This window comes from Phycodurus eques, chromosome 9 (genome assembly GCF_024500275.1).
Source record: "Phycodurus eques isolate BA_2022a chromosome 9, UOR_Pequ_1.1, whole genome shotgun sequence".
In the NCBI taxonomy this organism is placed as follows: domain Eukaryota; kingdom Metazoa; phylum Chordata; class Actinopteri; order Syngnathiformes; family Syngnathidae; genus Phycodurus; species Phycodurus eques.
The window spans coordinates 28,289,155-28,305,434 of NC_084533.1; the positions used below are offsets into that span (position 1 = coordinate 28,289,155).

At 49.3% G+C, this 16,280-nt stretch overlaps 4 protein-coding genes and 1 pseudogene across 4 annotated transcripts in view; all 5 read right to left on the reverse strand.

The window, feature by feature from the left end:
- The window catches only part of LOC133408136 (protocadherin beta-14-like), a 2,028-nt gene extending 454 nt beyond the window's left edge, over positions 1–1,574 (reverse strand). The window contains exon 1 of the mRNA XM_061686643.1: positions 7–1,574. Coding sequence (XP_061542627.1) covers positions 7–784 — 778 coding nt within the window. The 5' untranslated portion in view covers positions 785–1,574. The remainder of the gene's footprint in view (positions 1–6) is intronic.
- A 125-nt stretch (positions 1,575–1,699) lies between these two features.
- On the reverse strand, positions 1,700–4,956 carry LOC133407512 (protocadherin alpha-2-like; annotated as a pseudogene).
- A 580-nt stretch (positions 4,957–5,536) lies between these two features.
- Positions 5,537–8,539, reverse strand: LOC133407508 (protocadherin alpha-C2-like). Its single transcript, XM_061685498.1, has one exon. It carries the CDS (start codon positions 8,537–8,539, stop codon positions 5,930–5,932), a length of 2,610 nt encoding a protein of 869 aa, XP_061541482.1. The 3' UTR covers positions 5,537–5,929.
- A 901-nt stretch (positions 8,540–9,440) lies between these two features.
- LOC133407516 (protocadherin alpha-8-like) lies at positions 9,441–11,887 on the reverse strand. The gene has a single exon (XM_061685504.1). The coding sequence runs from the start codon at positions 11,872–11,874 to the stop codon at positions 9,451–9,453; it is 2,424 nt and encodes an 807-aa protein (XP_061541488.1). The 5' UTR covers positions 11,875–11,887; the 3' UTR covers positions 9,441–9,450.
- Positions 11,888–13,195: 1,308 nt separating this feature from the next.
- LOC133407519 (protocadherin alpha-8-like) lies at positions 13,196–15,683 on the reverse strand. Its single transcript, XM_061685506.1, has one exon. The coding sequence runs from the start codon at positions 15,588–15,590 to the stop codon at positions 13,200–13,202; it is 2,391 nt and encodes a 796-aa protein (XP_061541490.1). The 5' UTR covers positions 15,591–15,683; the 3' UTR covers positions 13,196–13,199.
- Positions 15,684–16,280: the final 597 nt, after the last annotated feature.

The following is a 16,280-nucleotide window of genomic DNA, read 5'->3' on the forward strand; positions in this document are numbered from 1 at the left end:
TCGCACTCAACTGAATCACTAAAGACCCAGAGGGCGCATTTTCTTTCACGCGAGCCTTGTACAGCGCTTGGCTAAATGAAGGCGTGTTATCGTTAACATCCAAAACATTGACATTCAACAACAACGTTCCAGTTTTGGAAGGCTTTCCTCCATCAACGGCAGTAAGTGTGAATTTAATCGTGGCTTGTTTTTCTCGATCTAAAGCTTTCAGCAGCACCAACTCAGCTGATACACTCTGCTCTCCGCCGCCTTGCACGTCAAGAGAAAAATGTTCATTTGTACTCAGCTTGTAAGTCTTTACCGCGTTTGCGCCGATATCAGCGTCAAGCGCCAGTGGGAGTAAGAAGCGCTCGCCCGTGGGTGAGGATTCAGACACGTTCATTGAATGTGACTCCTCCACGAAGCGGGGTGCGTTGTCGTTCAAGTCATCAACCAGCACCTCAATCCGTTGCAGCGACATCGGCTTTCTCAGGATGGCTTCGAAGCTGAGAGTGCATTTTGTCGCCTTTGGACACAACCCCTCGCGGTCTATTCGCTCTGCGACATAAAGCTCTCCCGTTCGAAAATTGGCCTTGAAGTATTCCTTACTGTAAACCGACACCACACTGAGATCCCGAGTTTGAAGGTCCCTCACGTTGACATTTAAGTCCTTCGCAAGGTTGCCCACCACGGTTCCTTTGTCCACCTCTTCGGAAATAGAGTAGGAAATCTGCGCAGCGCAGCAGTGCCATAAAACCACAAGAAAGAAACAGCACAACCTCGACGTTTTCCGTCCACCGCCCATCGCTATTTCCACGGATTCCCACGTCAGAAACACAGCTTTTTAACCACAAAACAACGCCCGATCGTCCATAATTCCATCCGCTATCCTCCTCCTCCAAATATCGTCGTCATTTGGGCTCCGCACACAGCGCGAGCAGCCTGATGACGCGACGCCCGACCGCGGAGCCAGTGAGCGGACACAAAGTGGTGGTCTGATGCGACCTCAAGCGTTCAAACTTGGGATAAACACAATTTGCCTCAAAAACACAGTATGTGGTTCTGAAAGCGCTTCTATACTGCATATCGATGGCTTCAATCGAGAGGGGGGGATAGGTAATCAAGTAGCAACAATCAAATTACAAATATTAGTTTTCATACAAATATTATGCATACAAATATTATGAACTGTTCCGATACAAATAAGGGCCATGCTCAATCATGGTCAGAATGAAATGAGTGCAAATACAGGACGATCATTCTAGAATGATGTGAAGTCGTAAACAACACATTCCAGTTGAGTTCGAAAAGCAAAAATCTATTCAGACTTCAGGTCAGAATGGTTAATGAGGTCAAATGTGGTCAAATCCATGCGAGGTCCACCCCACATCGTTTTGTGAAAATGGGACAAACTCAATTGCGCGTTGCTAAGCAACCTACTACACGTTGAAACACAAACATTATGCGAGCGAAAGTTCAAGCCAAAACAACGCGAGTATTATTTGCACATGAACTGCTATTCTAGTCCACTTTTGTCCACCAAATAAGTAGCCTACTATTTCAGGCGTGGAGTCAGTGAGGATGGTGAGTGGAATTCAAGAAAGCTTTTTCCACTGCGAACTGAAACGATATTCAGCACCAAGGACAGCGCGGTTTATAATTGAACGCGTCGTGTTCGAGGTCTGGGTGCCATCCCAGCTGACAAGACATAAAAGACAGATTGAAAGGTGAACTCCACCCGAAACTTGTCGCCGTGCAACCAACAATGGGGTGGGAATTCATACCACAACCGCAACTATGTGCACCGCGACACTTTGGCCACGCTGTACTATTGAAATCCATCATTTGTATCGAATTGCCAAACGTCAACTGATTATCCAGTCAGTCTAATGTTGACATTGCTGATTATACATCTGGAGGAGCACGACGTTATTTATGAATTGTAAATATTACTGGCTGAGTGTGAGCATTCAAAGACAAATCTGAGCCTACCTTCTCACTATGAGGCAAAGTCTGAGTCCTGCCGAAGGTGTCCCCTCCGTGAATGCTGATGAGTTCCGCTTCCCCCGGCGGAAAGGGCGAGGGGAAGAGCACCAGGTCGCTCTTGAGCGTGTCCGAGCCCAAACACACGTCATACTGCTGAGTGGCTTTGGAGTAAGACCGGCTCCCGTCGGGGCGGGCGCCGATCGTCGGGGCGCCGTCCGTCCGTCCGCGGCATTTGAAGGGCCGCGAAAGCCAGCAGGCCGAGGCAGAAAGACGAGCGACACGGCCGCGATGGCGATGAGCAGATACAAGTGGAAACGGGAGAAGCTCTCCTCCTTTCCGGGCACGTGTCTGAACGGAGCGCGGACGTCGGCTGCGCTTTCCAGCACCAGCACGTCAATAGACACAGTAGCTGACAGGGAGGCTTCTCCGTGATCACACACCAACACCACCAAGGGGTGACTTTTCAGGTCATCGTCACTCATTCTCCTCTTGGTCCGAATCTCCCCGGTGCCGCTTCCGATCCGGAAGAGCCCGTCGTCGCCGCCTTTGGGCTCGGACAGGCGATAGGAGAGCAGCGCGTTGTATCCCGAGTCTGCGTCGACGGCCCTGATCTTCGCCACGAAGTATCCCGCTTCGGCAGAAAAGGGGACGCTCTCGCCGTTGGCCGAGCCGTGCTCGGAATAGGGCGGCAGGAATGCCGGGACTGTTGTCGTTCTCGTCCAGGATAAAAACGGTGACGCTCACCTCGGCGCTGAGCGGAGGAACGCCGCGGTCCGCGGCCTGGACTTTGAACTCGAACGTCTTGAGCGTCTCGTAGTCGAACGACTGCAAAGTGACGATGTCGCCGCTCTCCGAGTCGATGTTGAGAAGTGATGAAATTGGAATATTCCTGGGATGACTATCTAACAGTGTGTATGACAATTGAGCATTTTGGCCCAAATCCGGGTCAGCTGCTTTTATGGAGCAAAGAGAATATCCTATTGGACTATTTTCTTTGACATACACATTCATGACAGGTTCCCTAAATCGAGGCGCATTGTCATTAACGTCAGAAACGTGAACGGTAATTATTCTTCTCGTGGACAGAGGTGGACTTCCATCATCAGTGGCTATGATGGACACATTATACAGGGAGGCGTTTTCTCTGTCTAGTGCTCCGTCAACTACTAAAGAATAATCATTGTTGTAGTTGGAATTGAACTTAAAGGGAACAGATCCGCCCACCTGACAGTTGGCTACACCGTTGTTCCCAGCATCCTTATCGCTCACGGTAACCAAAGCGACGATTGTCCCCGATTCTGCGTTTTCCTTGACCGGCGTCATCAGCGACGTCACCGTGATTTCGGGGGCATTGTCGTTCACATCAATTATCTCGATGAGGAGTTTAGCATGCGCGCTACGAGGAACGGCGCCTCGATCCATTGCTTGGATCCTGACTTCATAAGCAGGAGTCTCCTCGTAATCCAAAGCACCTTTCACGGTGATTTCTCCCGTTTCCCAATTGAGATTGAAAACGTTTGACGGGTCATTGTTGCCTCGTTGAATGAAAGAATACGTGATTTTGCCGTTCGTGCCTTCGTCCAAATCTGTTGCGTTTAATTTGATCACGTGTGAGCCCTGTGCGGCATCTTCCCTCAGGCGCGCTTTATACAGCGACTTGCTAAACGTGGGCACGTTGTCATTGACATCGCGCACATTTACCAGAATTTGCAACGAGCCAGATTTTGGAGGTTTCCCCCCATCGAGGGCAGTGAGCGTGAGGGTGATGAGTGATTGTTTCTCTCGGTCTAAAGGTTTTTGCAGCACCAATTCAGCAGACACGTCGTGGTCTCCTCCGCCCTGCACGTCCAGTGTAAAATGTTCATTATTGCTCAGTTTATAGCTCCTCACCGAGTTGCTGCCAACGTCTGCGTCCACAGCCACCGGGAGGAAATGCCGCTCTCCCGGCAAAGCTGATTCCGAGATGTCCAAAGTGTACGCATTTTCGACAAAAGCAGGCGCATTATCGTTGATATCCAAAATATGGATCTCAATACGATGCGCCGTCATCGGATTGTTTAACACAGCCTGTATCCTCAACGCGCATTTGACCACATTCGGACAAAGCTCCTCCCTGTCGACTCTTTCGTTCACAAATAGGTTGCCGCTTTGTAAATTCACGTTGAAATACTCTTTGCTGTAGCTGGAGACCACACGCAGACCTCTGGTGTGCAGCTCGTGCACGTTGAGGTTGAAATCCTTGGCGATGTTCCCCAGCACGAAGCCTTTGTTCGCCTCCTCGTTCATGGAGAAGGACAGTTGCGTCGCGGGCGAGCCGGAAACACACACAAGCAAAGCAAAGAACATCCAAAAATCCCGTCTTTGTTGACGCGTCCTCATCGTCAATGCGGCGAGAAGTGAGCGGAATTCCGTTCTCATTTATCCACATGGAGATAATTCCGCCCAATGCAGCGTTGCTGTCGCGAGGTTTCCGTGCGTCTCTGTGCGCCTTCTGCGCATCGACGATCGGCTCGTGACGATTTCTTTCTCCCCAGGCAGGGCGGAGTAAAACTACTGAGGGGCCGTCGAATACGCTCCTTCATATCTACGGTCTCGTGCGACCCCGTGTGGTCAATTTCAGGTGGTGAGTCTCTCTTTACAGTCACACGTGACAGAATGACGTCAAAACAACGACATAAACTTTCAAAATCGGGTTTTTAACCCTGACAGCTGATAACACGAGGAAATATTGAATATCATCTTCCACTTTCATGAATAACATATTCAGAACCCCCAAAAAACGACTGTTTATAAACTTAAAACTAACTTCTTCCCATGTTGTTGACACCAAACAAAACAAACAAACGTATCAATTCTGACGTTACTCTTACTGCTACTACGACTGCAACGTATAATCATAATTATCACACTTAATTTGGAATCACCGATGGTGTAAATTGTCGGTGTCAAACCCAAGGCCCGGGGGCCACATCCGGCCCACCGCATCGTTTTATGTGGCCCGCATGAGCAAATCATTTGCGGCAATTTTTCTGATTCTTGTGAAAACCTGTGCCAAAAAGTCAAATTCCCATGTGTCATAAATACATCCGTTGATAAAATGCAAGCATTCTTTGGTTACCAACCACCTTTTTACAGTAACGTGAATAAAAAGTTGAACCAACTATTATCCCTGACTTCGTTCTGATTTCAGAACCACTGATCCATCAGTTTGTTGTGTATATGTAACGCAGAATGAGGCGGTTAAACGTTTATTTCATGGTTCCACAGCCACAACGGCCCTCTGGGGGGAAACCGTACCGACCCGTGACAAAAATGAGTTTGACGCTCCTGTAAATCTTCCCTCCCCTGACTTCAGCCGGTGTGGTTTCAGTTCCCACTCAGTGACGGTGTGACTGCGATCGACCGATGCCCAGTCAATGGGGCAGTCCGCCGTTCGCCTGTCGTAAACTGGCATCGGCTCCAGCTCCCCGCCGCTCTGAACGGGACCGCCCAGCGGTAGATACGAAATTGATGGATCGATTCCCAATCTGATACATGAGATGAAGAAGTCGCAAAAGTGTACCAACAGCAAGTCCGGCACCACGGACAGTGACATTTGAGTTGCTGTTTCCCACCGCCAAGTAGAAAATGAGTGCTTATGTAAAGCAAAGAATGGAAATTCAGGACCACAGAGACGACCAGAGTCGCGCCAACATTACAGGGAACACACAAGGCCTTCGTGTGAAACCGACACCAGCCGGTTTATAGCAAGCTTACAGCAGTCTACAGCGTGAGTGCAAAATGCAGAGGAAAATCAAATTGGATCCTCCATCTGTGATAGATTATGATTATTTGACGATTGTAAGCATGATTCTTGTGCTTAGACATGTTTGAGACGAGCAAAATGTTGTCACAACTACTGGGGAAGTTTGATATCAGCAACTGTGTTGTTACTTGTTTATAGTTTATATGTCGCTATTAACTGTCAGACTAGAGGCAGTCGCGTATACGGAACAAAATATACAAATTGCCAGCCTACCTTCTCGGTATGAGGCAAAGTCTGAGTCCTGCCGAAGGTGTCCCCGCCGTGAATGCTGATGAGTTCCGCTTCCCCCGGCGGAAAGGCCGAGGGGAAGAGCACCAAGTCGCTCTTGAGCGTGTCCGAGCCCAAACACACGTCATACTGCTGAGTGGCTTTGGAGTAAGACCGGCTCCCGTCGGGGCGGGCGCCGATCGTCGGGGCGCCGTCCGTCCGTCCGCGGCATTTGAGGGCCGCGAAAGCCAGCAGGCCGAGCAGAAAGACGAGCGACACGGCCGCGATGGCGATGAGCAGATACAAGTGGAAACGGGAGAAGCTCTCCTCCTTTCCGGGCACGTGTCTGAACGGAGCGCGGACGTCGGCTGCGCTTTCCAGCACCAGCACGTCAATAGACACAGTAGCTGACAGGGAGGCTTCTCCGTGATCACACACCAACACCACCAAGGGGTGACTTTTCAGGTCATCGTCACTCATTCTCCTCTTGGTCCGAATCTCCCCGGTGCCGCTTCCGATCCGGAAGAGCCCGTCGTCGCCGCCTTTGGGCTCGGACAGGCGATAGGAGAGCAGCGCGTTGTATCCCGAGTCTGCGTCGACGGCCCTGATCTTCGCCACGAAGTATCCCGCTTCGGCAGAAAAGGGGACGCTCTCGCCGTTGGCCGAGCCGTGCTCGGAATAGGGCGGCAGAATGCCGGGACTGTTGTCGTTCTCGTCCAGGATAAAAACGGTGACGCTCACCTCGGCGCTGAGCGGAGGAACGCCGCGGTCCGCGGCCTGGACTTTGAACTCGAACGTCTTGAGCGTCTCGTAGTCGAACGACTGCAAAGTGACGATGTCGCCGCTCTCCGAGTCGATGTTGAGAAGTGATGAAATTGGAATATTCCTGGGATGACTATCTAACAGTGTGTATGACAATTGAGCATTTTGGCCCAAATCCGGGTCAGCTGCTTTTATGGAGCAAAGAGAATATCCTATTGGACTATTTTCTTTGACATACACATTCATGACAGGTTCCCTAAATCGAGGCGCATTGTCATTAACGTCAGAAACGTGAACGGTAATTATTCTTCTCGTGGACAGAGGTGGACTTCCATCATCAGTGGCTATGATGGACACATTATACAGGGAGGCGTTTTCTCTGTCTAGTGCTCCGTCAACTACTAAAGAATAATCATTGTTGTAGTTGGAATTGAACTTAAAGGGAACAGATCCGCCCACCTGACAGTTGGCTACACCGTTGTTCCCAGCATCCTTATCGCTCACGGTAACCAAAGCGACGATTGTCCCCGATTCTGCGTTTTCCTTGACCGGCGTCATCAGCGACGTCACCGTGATTTCGGGGGCATTGTCGTTCACATCAATTATCTCGATGAGGAGTTTAGCATGCGCGCTACGAGGAACGGCGCCTCGATCCATTGCTTGGATCCTGACTTCATAAGCAGGAGTCTCCTCGTAATCCAAAGCACCTTTCACGGTGATTTCTCCCGTTTCCCAATTGAGATTGAAAACGTTTGACGGGTCATTGTTGCCTCGTTGAATGAAAGAATACGTGATCTTGCCGTTCGTGCCTTCGTCGATATCCGTTGCGTTTAATTTGATCACAAATGATCCCAGTGCAGCGTTTTCACTCACACGCACTTTGTAAAGCGACTTGCTGAAAACGGGCGTGTTGTCGTTCACATCCATGACCACGACTTTGATTTGTAACGTGCCCGATTTAGCCGGTTTTCCTCCATCGACAGCGGTGAGCGTGAGCTCATGAACAGGCTCTTTCTCTCGATCTAAAGATTTGCGCAGCACCAGCTCTGCAGACACGCCGTGTTTTCCAGCACTCTGCACATCCAGCGTAAAATGCTCATTTGGACTCAATTCATACGTCTTGACTAAATTGCTTCCCGTGTCCGAATCCTCTGCTTCTGGGAGGAAATATCTCTCTCCGGGTGCTACGTTCTCAGATATCTTTAAGGTGTGCAATTGTTCCTCAAACGTCGGCGAGTTGTCGTTGACATCTAAAACATTGACGTCAATGCGGTGCACGCTCATCGGGTTGCTCAGCACCGCCTGCATTCTCACAAAGCATTGCGCCGCGTTGGGACAAAGCTCCTCCCGGTCTATTTTGTCGTGAACAAAGAGGTTCCCCGTCCCAAGATCTGCGTCAATGTATTTCTTACTGTAACTTGACACAATACGCAGGTCTCGGTTGTGCAGCTCCTGCAAATCGAGGTTCAAATCCTTGGCGATATTCCCCACCACCGCGCCTTTGTTCATCTCCTCGGAAACGGAGTAAGAGAATTGCGAAGCAGATGCACGACAAAGGAGAAGCACAACGACGACGGGAATCCACAAATACTCCTCCGCCCTCATCGTTGCACAATAAACAACAATCCGGCTAGTGAAGCGCATCCGACGCTTGCATCTCCGGCAACAACCCGAATCTCCAGCTGGAGGCAAACGCGCTTGTCCTTCTCGCCGCATACAACCGAGTGACTGCGTGTCGAAGCCGCAGCCGATGACAAGTTTTACATCCGCCAGTGAGGAGCGATGACGCGTCGGCCTCATTTGTGGTCTCAGTGCGACATCGTGTGGTCGACGACTGTTAAAGCATTAACGCGTCGAACACTTTTCTGAACGACCGCGCAGTGAAAACACGAGACAATAAAACTAAACAAAAAGGAAATCAAAACAACATGTACACGGTATTTGTTGAGGTTTATGACCATTGCTATATATTATGTTCAAAGTACCATTATGCGTGGTCCTTCTTACATATGACCAATGAGGTCGAACTTTGGATGATTCCACTGAAAAATGCCTCGAATTGTGATGAAGATTCTTAGAAATCTTATATTTGGAAATGAATATCTGCCGATGAAAAATATACTGTCCATCCCACAGCCGACGGCGATCAGAGAATATCATTTATCAACAAAACTGTGAATTATTTACACGGTATAAAAATATCAGCGAGTCAGTCACGCCATGCAAACGTGAATATTGTGCACAGGCTTTCGATAAATATATTTTTGACGACTTCCGCTTGCACGGAGAGTGCGACACCAGCATGTTGGGAACATAATAAGTGATCCATAATTTATACGATACAAGTCAGCCACGTCAACAACTGCGCTACCGGAGAAATCACAAAACAAAGCGTCGAGTACCAAATCGTGATGAAGAAAGAGTTTCTTTGACATTTTAAATCATCTGATGGAGTTCCCACTTTGTGCACGTGAGCAGATGGCAAACCAATGCTTTTCATTTCTATTGCAGATATTTGTCGTCTTTCCTACCAATGCTGGAATTGACCAAATTGAAGAAAAGAAAAGAAAAAAGCTCTCACGACACTTCGTCAAGCTACAAATTCTTTGTGACTTGAACAAAATAAACCACGCGTAGCTTTTCAGTCTTTGGTCAAATCTGAGAAAAGTCTCGTAATAACCTGGCATTTGAAACTTTGCAGGTCCACCGTTTCAATACACAGTATAACTGTATATATCTATTAACAACTGTATAAATGTAAAGCCTACCTTCTCGGTATGAGGCAAAGTCTGAGTCCTGCCGAAGGTGTCCCCGCCGTGAATGCTGATGAGTTCCGCTTCCCCCGGCGGAAAGGGCGAGGGGAAGAGCACCAGGTCGCTCTTGAGCGTGTCCGAGCCCAAACACACGTCATACTGCTGAGTGGCTTTGGAGTAAGACCGGCTCCCGTCGGGGCGGGCGCCGATCGTCGGGGCGCCGTCCGTCCGTCCGCGGCATTTGAAGGCCGCGAAAGCCAGCAGGCCGAGCAGAAAGACGAGCGACACGGCCGCGATGGCGATGAGCAGATACAAGTGGAAACGGGAGAAGCTCTCCTCCTTTCCGGGCACGTGTCTGAACGGAGCGCGGACGTCGGCTGCGCTTTCCAGCACCAGCACGTCAATAGACACAGTAGCTGACAGGGAGGCTTCTCCGTGATCACACACCAACACCACCAAGGGGTGACTTTTCAGGTCATCGTCACTCATTCTCCTCTTGGTCCGAATCTCCCCGGTGCCGCTTCCGATCCGGAAGAGCCCGTCGTCGCCGCCTTTGGGCTCGGACAGGCGATAGGAGAGCAGCGCGTTGTATCCCGAGTCTGCGTCGACGGCCCTGATCTTCGCCACGAAGTATCCCGCTTCGGCAGAAAAGGGGACGCTCTCGCCGTTGGCCGAGCCGTGCTCGGAATAGGGCGGCAGGACGCCGGGACTGTTGTCGTTCTCGTCCAGGATGAAGACGTTGACGCTCGCCTCGCCGCTCAGCGGAGGAACGCCGCGGTCCGCGGCCTGGACTTTGAACTCGAACGTCTTGAGCGTCTCGTAGTCGAACGACTGCAAAGTGACGATGTCGCCGCTCTCCGAGTCGATGTTTATCAATGAAGCCGTTTGTGTCGTTTTAAAAGAACTGTCAATCAAACGATAAGATGCTTTTCCGTTTTCAACCGAATCGGCGTCCGTCGTCGTCAAAGTGTAAATCGTCGTTCCAACCGGACTATTCTCCTTCACGTAAATATTAATTTCACGCTCGGCGAAGTGAGGCGGATTGTCATTGACGTCCGAAACTTGAATGTCGATGACTCGTGTCGTGGACCGAGCCGGCTTTCCTTCGTCAGTCGCGGCGAGTGTGACGAGATGCCGGGATGTTCGCTCTCTGTCAAGAGGCCCGGCAACCAACAGTGAGTAGTAATTTTTATAGTTCAACTTTAATAGGAATGGCACAGATCCAACAATGAGGCACTTTGTTTGGCCATTTTGCCCCCCATCCTTATCGGTAATCCTCACCATGGCAACGGCAGCGCCTATCTCGGCGTCCTCTTTCACAGGACTCATGAGAGACGACACGGTGATTTCCGGCGCGTTGTCATTGACGTCAATGACCTCCACTAAGACTTTGCTGTGCGCCAAGCGAGGAGGAACGCCTTTGTCCCGCACTTGAACGCCAATCTCATAGGCTTGAGTGTCCTCATAATCAATATCACCTTTGACACTGATTTCGCCTGTATTTTCATCCAAGGCAAACACGTGATCGGGGTTAAAACGCCCTCTTTCCGCAAACGAGTACGTCAGTTGCCCGTTAACGCCATCGTCTAAATCGCTAGCAGAAAGCCTTAACAACTGCGTGCCGATGTCTGCATTTTCAACAACTCGGACCTTGTAGAGAGATTTGCTGAACAAAGGAGAGTTGTCGTTGACATCGAGGACATTGATGAGGATTTGGATGGTGCCTGATTTCGGAGGTTTTCCTCCATCAATGGCAAGAAGCGTGAGGTCGACGACTGGCTGCTTTTCTCTGTCTAATGCTTTGTGCAGCAGTAACTCAGCAGATGCACTTTCGCCGTTGCTTTGCGCATCCAAGACAAAGTATTCATTCGGCTTTAATTGATACGTTTTCACTGAGTTGGCGCCCGCGTCTGCGTCATGTGCGAGTGGAAGTGGATGCCTTTCCCCGAGAAAATAATTTTCATACAAATCTATCGTTGCAGTTTCTTGACTGAAAACCGGAGCGTTGTCATTAACGTCACGAATCACAACCTCGATTTGGTGAAGCCTGCGAGGACGACTCAACGCGGCTTCGATATTTAAAGAACATCTCAACACGTTCGGACACAGCTCCTCCCTGTCTATTCTCTCGCTGACGACCAAGATTCCAGATTGCAGATCAACGTCGAAATATCGCTTTTTGTACGCGGAGTTGACGTGCAGCCCCGCGGCTTGGAGTTGCTGCACGCTGAGGTTGAAATCCTTGGCGAGATTTCCCACCGCGGTCCCTTTGTCTACCTCCTCCGAGATGGAGTAGGATATCTGAGCCGCGGTCCGGCCGCACAGACAAAGCAGAGTGAAAAAAAGGCCCCCGACGGTTCGCCACTGGCCCGGAGAAGCCATTCCTGCTCAACTCGACAACACCAATTCCGTTTTCCTTTGGTCAATATCCACAGGCAATGAACAAAAATACAAATGTATATCCTTTGACGGATTGCTTGCCGCTCCCGTTCGCTTCGCGTGGCTCGTCTGATTCTTAACTGGGTTGAGTCGACGCTGAACACTCCCCGTTCGTGACGTTTTCGACGTCGGAGGAGTTTCTGCACGGCAGACGCAATTCTGTAGCACGGTCTCCGGCGACATCTTGTGACCGTGATGGGGAAATGCAGTTTGAAGTCAAATGGAGATGTGGAAATAATATGAGGAATGGAAACACACGCGAGCCGGCAACCCAGTTTAGCCTTTTTTTTTTTTTTTTTTTTTTTTTTTGCAATTCAGAATAATATCTAGGCTTATAATATATATTTTTCCGTATCAGTTGTCTACTACGCCCCCATGCTTGTGTCTTCCTCTTCATTTACTGGTACCCCACAGTATTTTAGGGAAGTGGGTTGAAATAAATCAGAACGATGGACAGCACTTGAGCACGCATGCGTTTCAGGACCACGGAGAGCGTCTCAAGAGTTAGTTTTTTTTTTTTTTTTTTTTTAAACCTCATTTTAAAGCAGAGCTTTGAGCAAACAACTCCACTTGATGCTCAGATAGCAGCACTTTATACTCGATTTCATCTGCAATTTGGCAACAGAGTACCGTCACACAATGCTGTTATAGTTGATGCTGGAGTTGTCCAAAGGCAACTTAAGGCTTCGAAACAATCAAACTTCGCGTAAATGACCCCATTGAACACATCATCGCCGCTCTGTCACATATTCCTAGTTAAAAATCACATGAATATTCATGTGAATAAATATCATATTTAGGGCTGCCCATGACGTCACACATGCTTTCACAAATGATACACAAATCCCTGAGCTCCTGCGGTCCTCTTCATCCTTCTCGCCGCACCTCCTGCTCGTCAAAGAGCAAGGACCCTTGTGAGCTAAAACTATGCAAGTTCCAAACTCCATTCCACACGAGATCCCGAACTTGGAATCTGTGTGCGAACAATAACAATAATAATTTTCGAATAATAAAATAACTGCATGCCTGATCTGTATTAGTTCATTGCTCATGAAGTCATTAGAAGTTAATTGTATTATAAATTCATCCCATTGATCTCTTTTATGTATATTTGAAGGACCTAACCTAATCCACATCTTTCATTTTTATTTTACAATCTTGAAAAGGTTTCTACAGAGCTAGAATCGAATCGTACAAGTGGGACAATCACGCGGCAAAACATTCTACTTTTAATTACTGTGCGAATCGCATGACAAAGAGCGTTCGAGTTAATGGAATTTTCCTACCTTCTCGCTATGAGGCAAAGTCTGAGTCCTGCCGAAGGTGTCCCCCCCGTGAATGCTGATGAGTTCCGCTTCCCCCGGCGGAAAGGCCGAGGGGAAGAGCACCAGGTCGCTCTTGAGCGTGTCCGAGCCCAAACACACGTCATACTGCTGAGTGGCTTTGGAGTAAGACCGGCTCCCGTCGGGGCGGGCGCCGATCGTCGGGGCGCCGTCCGTCCGTCCGCGGCATTTGAAGGCCGCGAAAGCCAGCAGGCCGAGCAGAAAGACGAGCGACACGGCCGCGATGGCGATGAGCAGATACAAGTGGAAACGGGAGAAGCTCTCCTCCTTTCCGGGCACGTGTCTGAACGGAGCGCGGACGTCGGCTGCGCTTTCCAGCACCAGCACGTCAATAGACACAGTAGCTGACAGGGAGGCTTCTCCGTGATCACACACCAACACCACCAAGGGGTGACTTTTCAGGTCATCGTCACTCATTCTCCTCTTGGTCCGAATCTCCCCGGTGCCGCTTCCGATCCGGAAGAGCCCGTCGTCGCCGCCTTTGGGCTCGGACAGGCGATAGGAGAGCAGCGCGTTGTATCCCGAGTCTGCGTCGACGGCCCTGATCTTCGCCACGAAGTATCCCGCTTCGGCAGAAAAGGGGACGCTCTCGCCGTTGGCCGAGCCGTGCTCGGAATAGGGCGGCAGGACGCCGGGACTGTTGTCGTTCTCGTCCAGGATGAAGACGTTGACGCTCGCCTCGCCGCTCAGCGGAGGAACGCCGCGGTCCGCGGCCTGGACTTTGAACTCGAACGTCTTGAGCGCCTCGTAGTCGAACGACTGCAAAGTGACGATGTCGCCGCTCTCCGAGTCGATGTTTATCATCGTCGTTATCGGAATCGAGTCGGTGGCGCTTTGCAGCAACGAGTAAGTCAGGCGCCCGTTTTGATGGACGTCGTCATCGACTGCAGTCACTTGATGTATTACCGCTCCCGGTGGACTATTTTCTTTGATGTAAACATTCACGAGGGGCTCCGAGAAGCGAGGCTTGTTGTCGTTCACGTCTGAGACGTGCACGCGAATAACGCTTGTGCTGGACAGAGGCGGAGCGCCTTCGTCACTTGCAATGATGCTGACGTCGTACGCAGATACGCTCTCTCTGTCGAGAGGACCGCCGACGACCAAGGAAAAGGAGTTCTTATAATTGGACTCCAGTTTAAAAGGCGCATTATTCTTCATTTTACAGTGCACCAAACCATTTTTTCCTCCATCTTTGTCCAGCACCGACACAATTGCAATGGCAGTGCCAATTGTTGCGTCTTCTTTCACTGTGTCCATCAAAGATGTCACTGAAATTTCAGGGGCATTGTCATTGACATCAAAAACCTCGATCAGCAATTTGGCATGAGAGGTTAACGGAGATGAGCCGCCATCACTGGCTCGTATTTGGAGTTCAAATGCATTTGTTTGTTCAAAGTCAATATTTTTCTGATTTGTGACTGTTCCGGTTTTTTCATCAATCGAGAATATATTTGTTTGCTTCTCTCTTCCTCCTGCATTGAAAGAATAGAACACTTGTCCGTTTTGTCCTGCATCTAAATCAGTCGCATTTAAGGTTATTATTGATGTGCCAATCTCAATATTCTCATATACACTAGTTTTATATAGATTTTGACTGAATACAGGAGCATTGTCGTTGCTATCTAACACATTGACAACAACGGTCATCGTGCCCGATTTTGCTGGCGTTCCTCCATCAATTGCAGTCAACGTGAGTGTGATCACGGCCTGTTTTTCTCGGTCCAAAAGCTTCTGCAGCACTAATTCTGGCGTCACGCTTTCTCCTTTGTGTACCTCAAGTGCAAAATGTACATTTTGAGTGAGCTTGTATGAATTGACAGAATTTTTACCAACGTCAGCGTCATGAGCTGGGTGCAGAGGAAATTTCGATCCTATTGCTGTAGTTTCACTAATGTTCAGAACCTCTGCATGGTGAGAAAATACTGGATAATTGTCATTTCCATCTAATATTGTAATTTCAATACGGTACAATTTTAAGGGATTATTTATGACGGCCTCTACAATGATTGAACATTTGGCTTCATCCGCGCACAGTTCCTCTCGATCGATCCTCTCATTCACGTAGAGGACACCGGTCTTGAGGTTGACCTCGAAATATTTCCTCTCGGTTCCCGCAACGATCTGCAACATGCGGGACTCCAAATCCCGCACGTTGAGGCTCAAATCCTTGGCGATATTTCCCACGACGGTCCCCACATTCACCTCCTCCGCCGCGGAGTAAGAGAGCTGGCCGCACACGGCTTCCCAGTAACACTCCAGCAGCACGAAGAGCAAATACATCCGCACAGAGCTCCATCTGCCCGCCGCACGCGTCATTCCAGACACGAGCGAGAAATGCTGCAAAAAGATTTCCCACCGAAGGTGAAGGAAAAAGCCAAACAAAGTCCGCGTAGCGATCCCCGTCGCATCGGTCGCTTTCGCCGTCTGAGCTTCTTTGTTCCACTGACGACAAACATCACGCGCATTTGGGAGGAGCCCCGCGCCGTGGACGAGGCGGCTCCGATGCCACGGTCCACGCTGTCCTCTAGTGGACGTTTGGGTCAACTACAGCCAACATCTCACACTATCTGCAGTGAAGGACAGTATCAATTCAATCCACGAAACTCGACAACAACAACAATAATAAAGAACAGACAACATGGCTCCACAGTCTCATGTGATTTTCAGACATGTCAGTTGTATCCAGGAAAAAGACGAATGACATTCCGGCAACATTACATCAGTCACTTAATGTTTTAGAACCAACAGATATGTCACTGAAATAAAATACTTTTCCAAGATAAGCAACAGCAACAAGTTGCCGTAGTTTCCCCCCCAAAATCATCCCTTCATGTAGAAGTGTATAGTAGGTCCAATTACAACAATGAGAAGAAGAAATCTCACGATTGCAGCAATTCTAATGGACATACTTCTAAACCCGTAGATAAATATATTCATATTTAATTCTGACAACAACCAAAAAAATAATAATAATAATTTAGAGCCGCCCATTAAAAATGTTTGAGG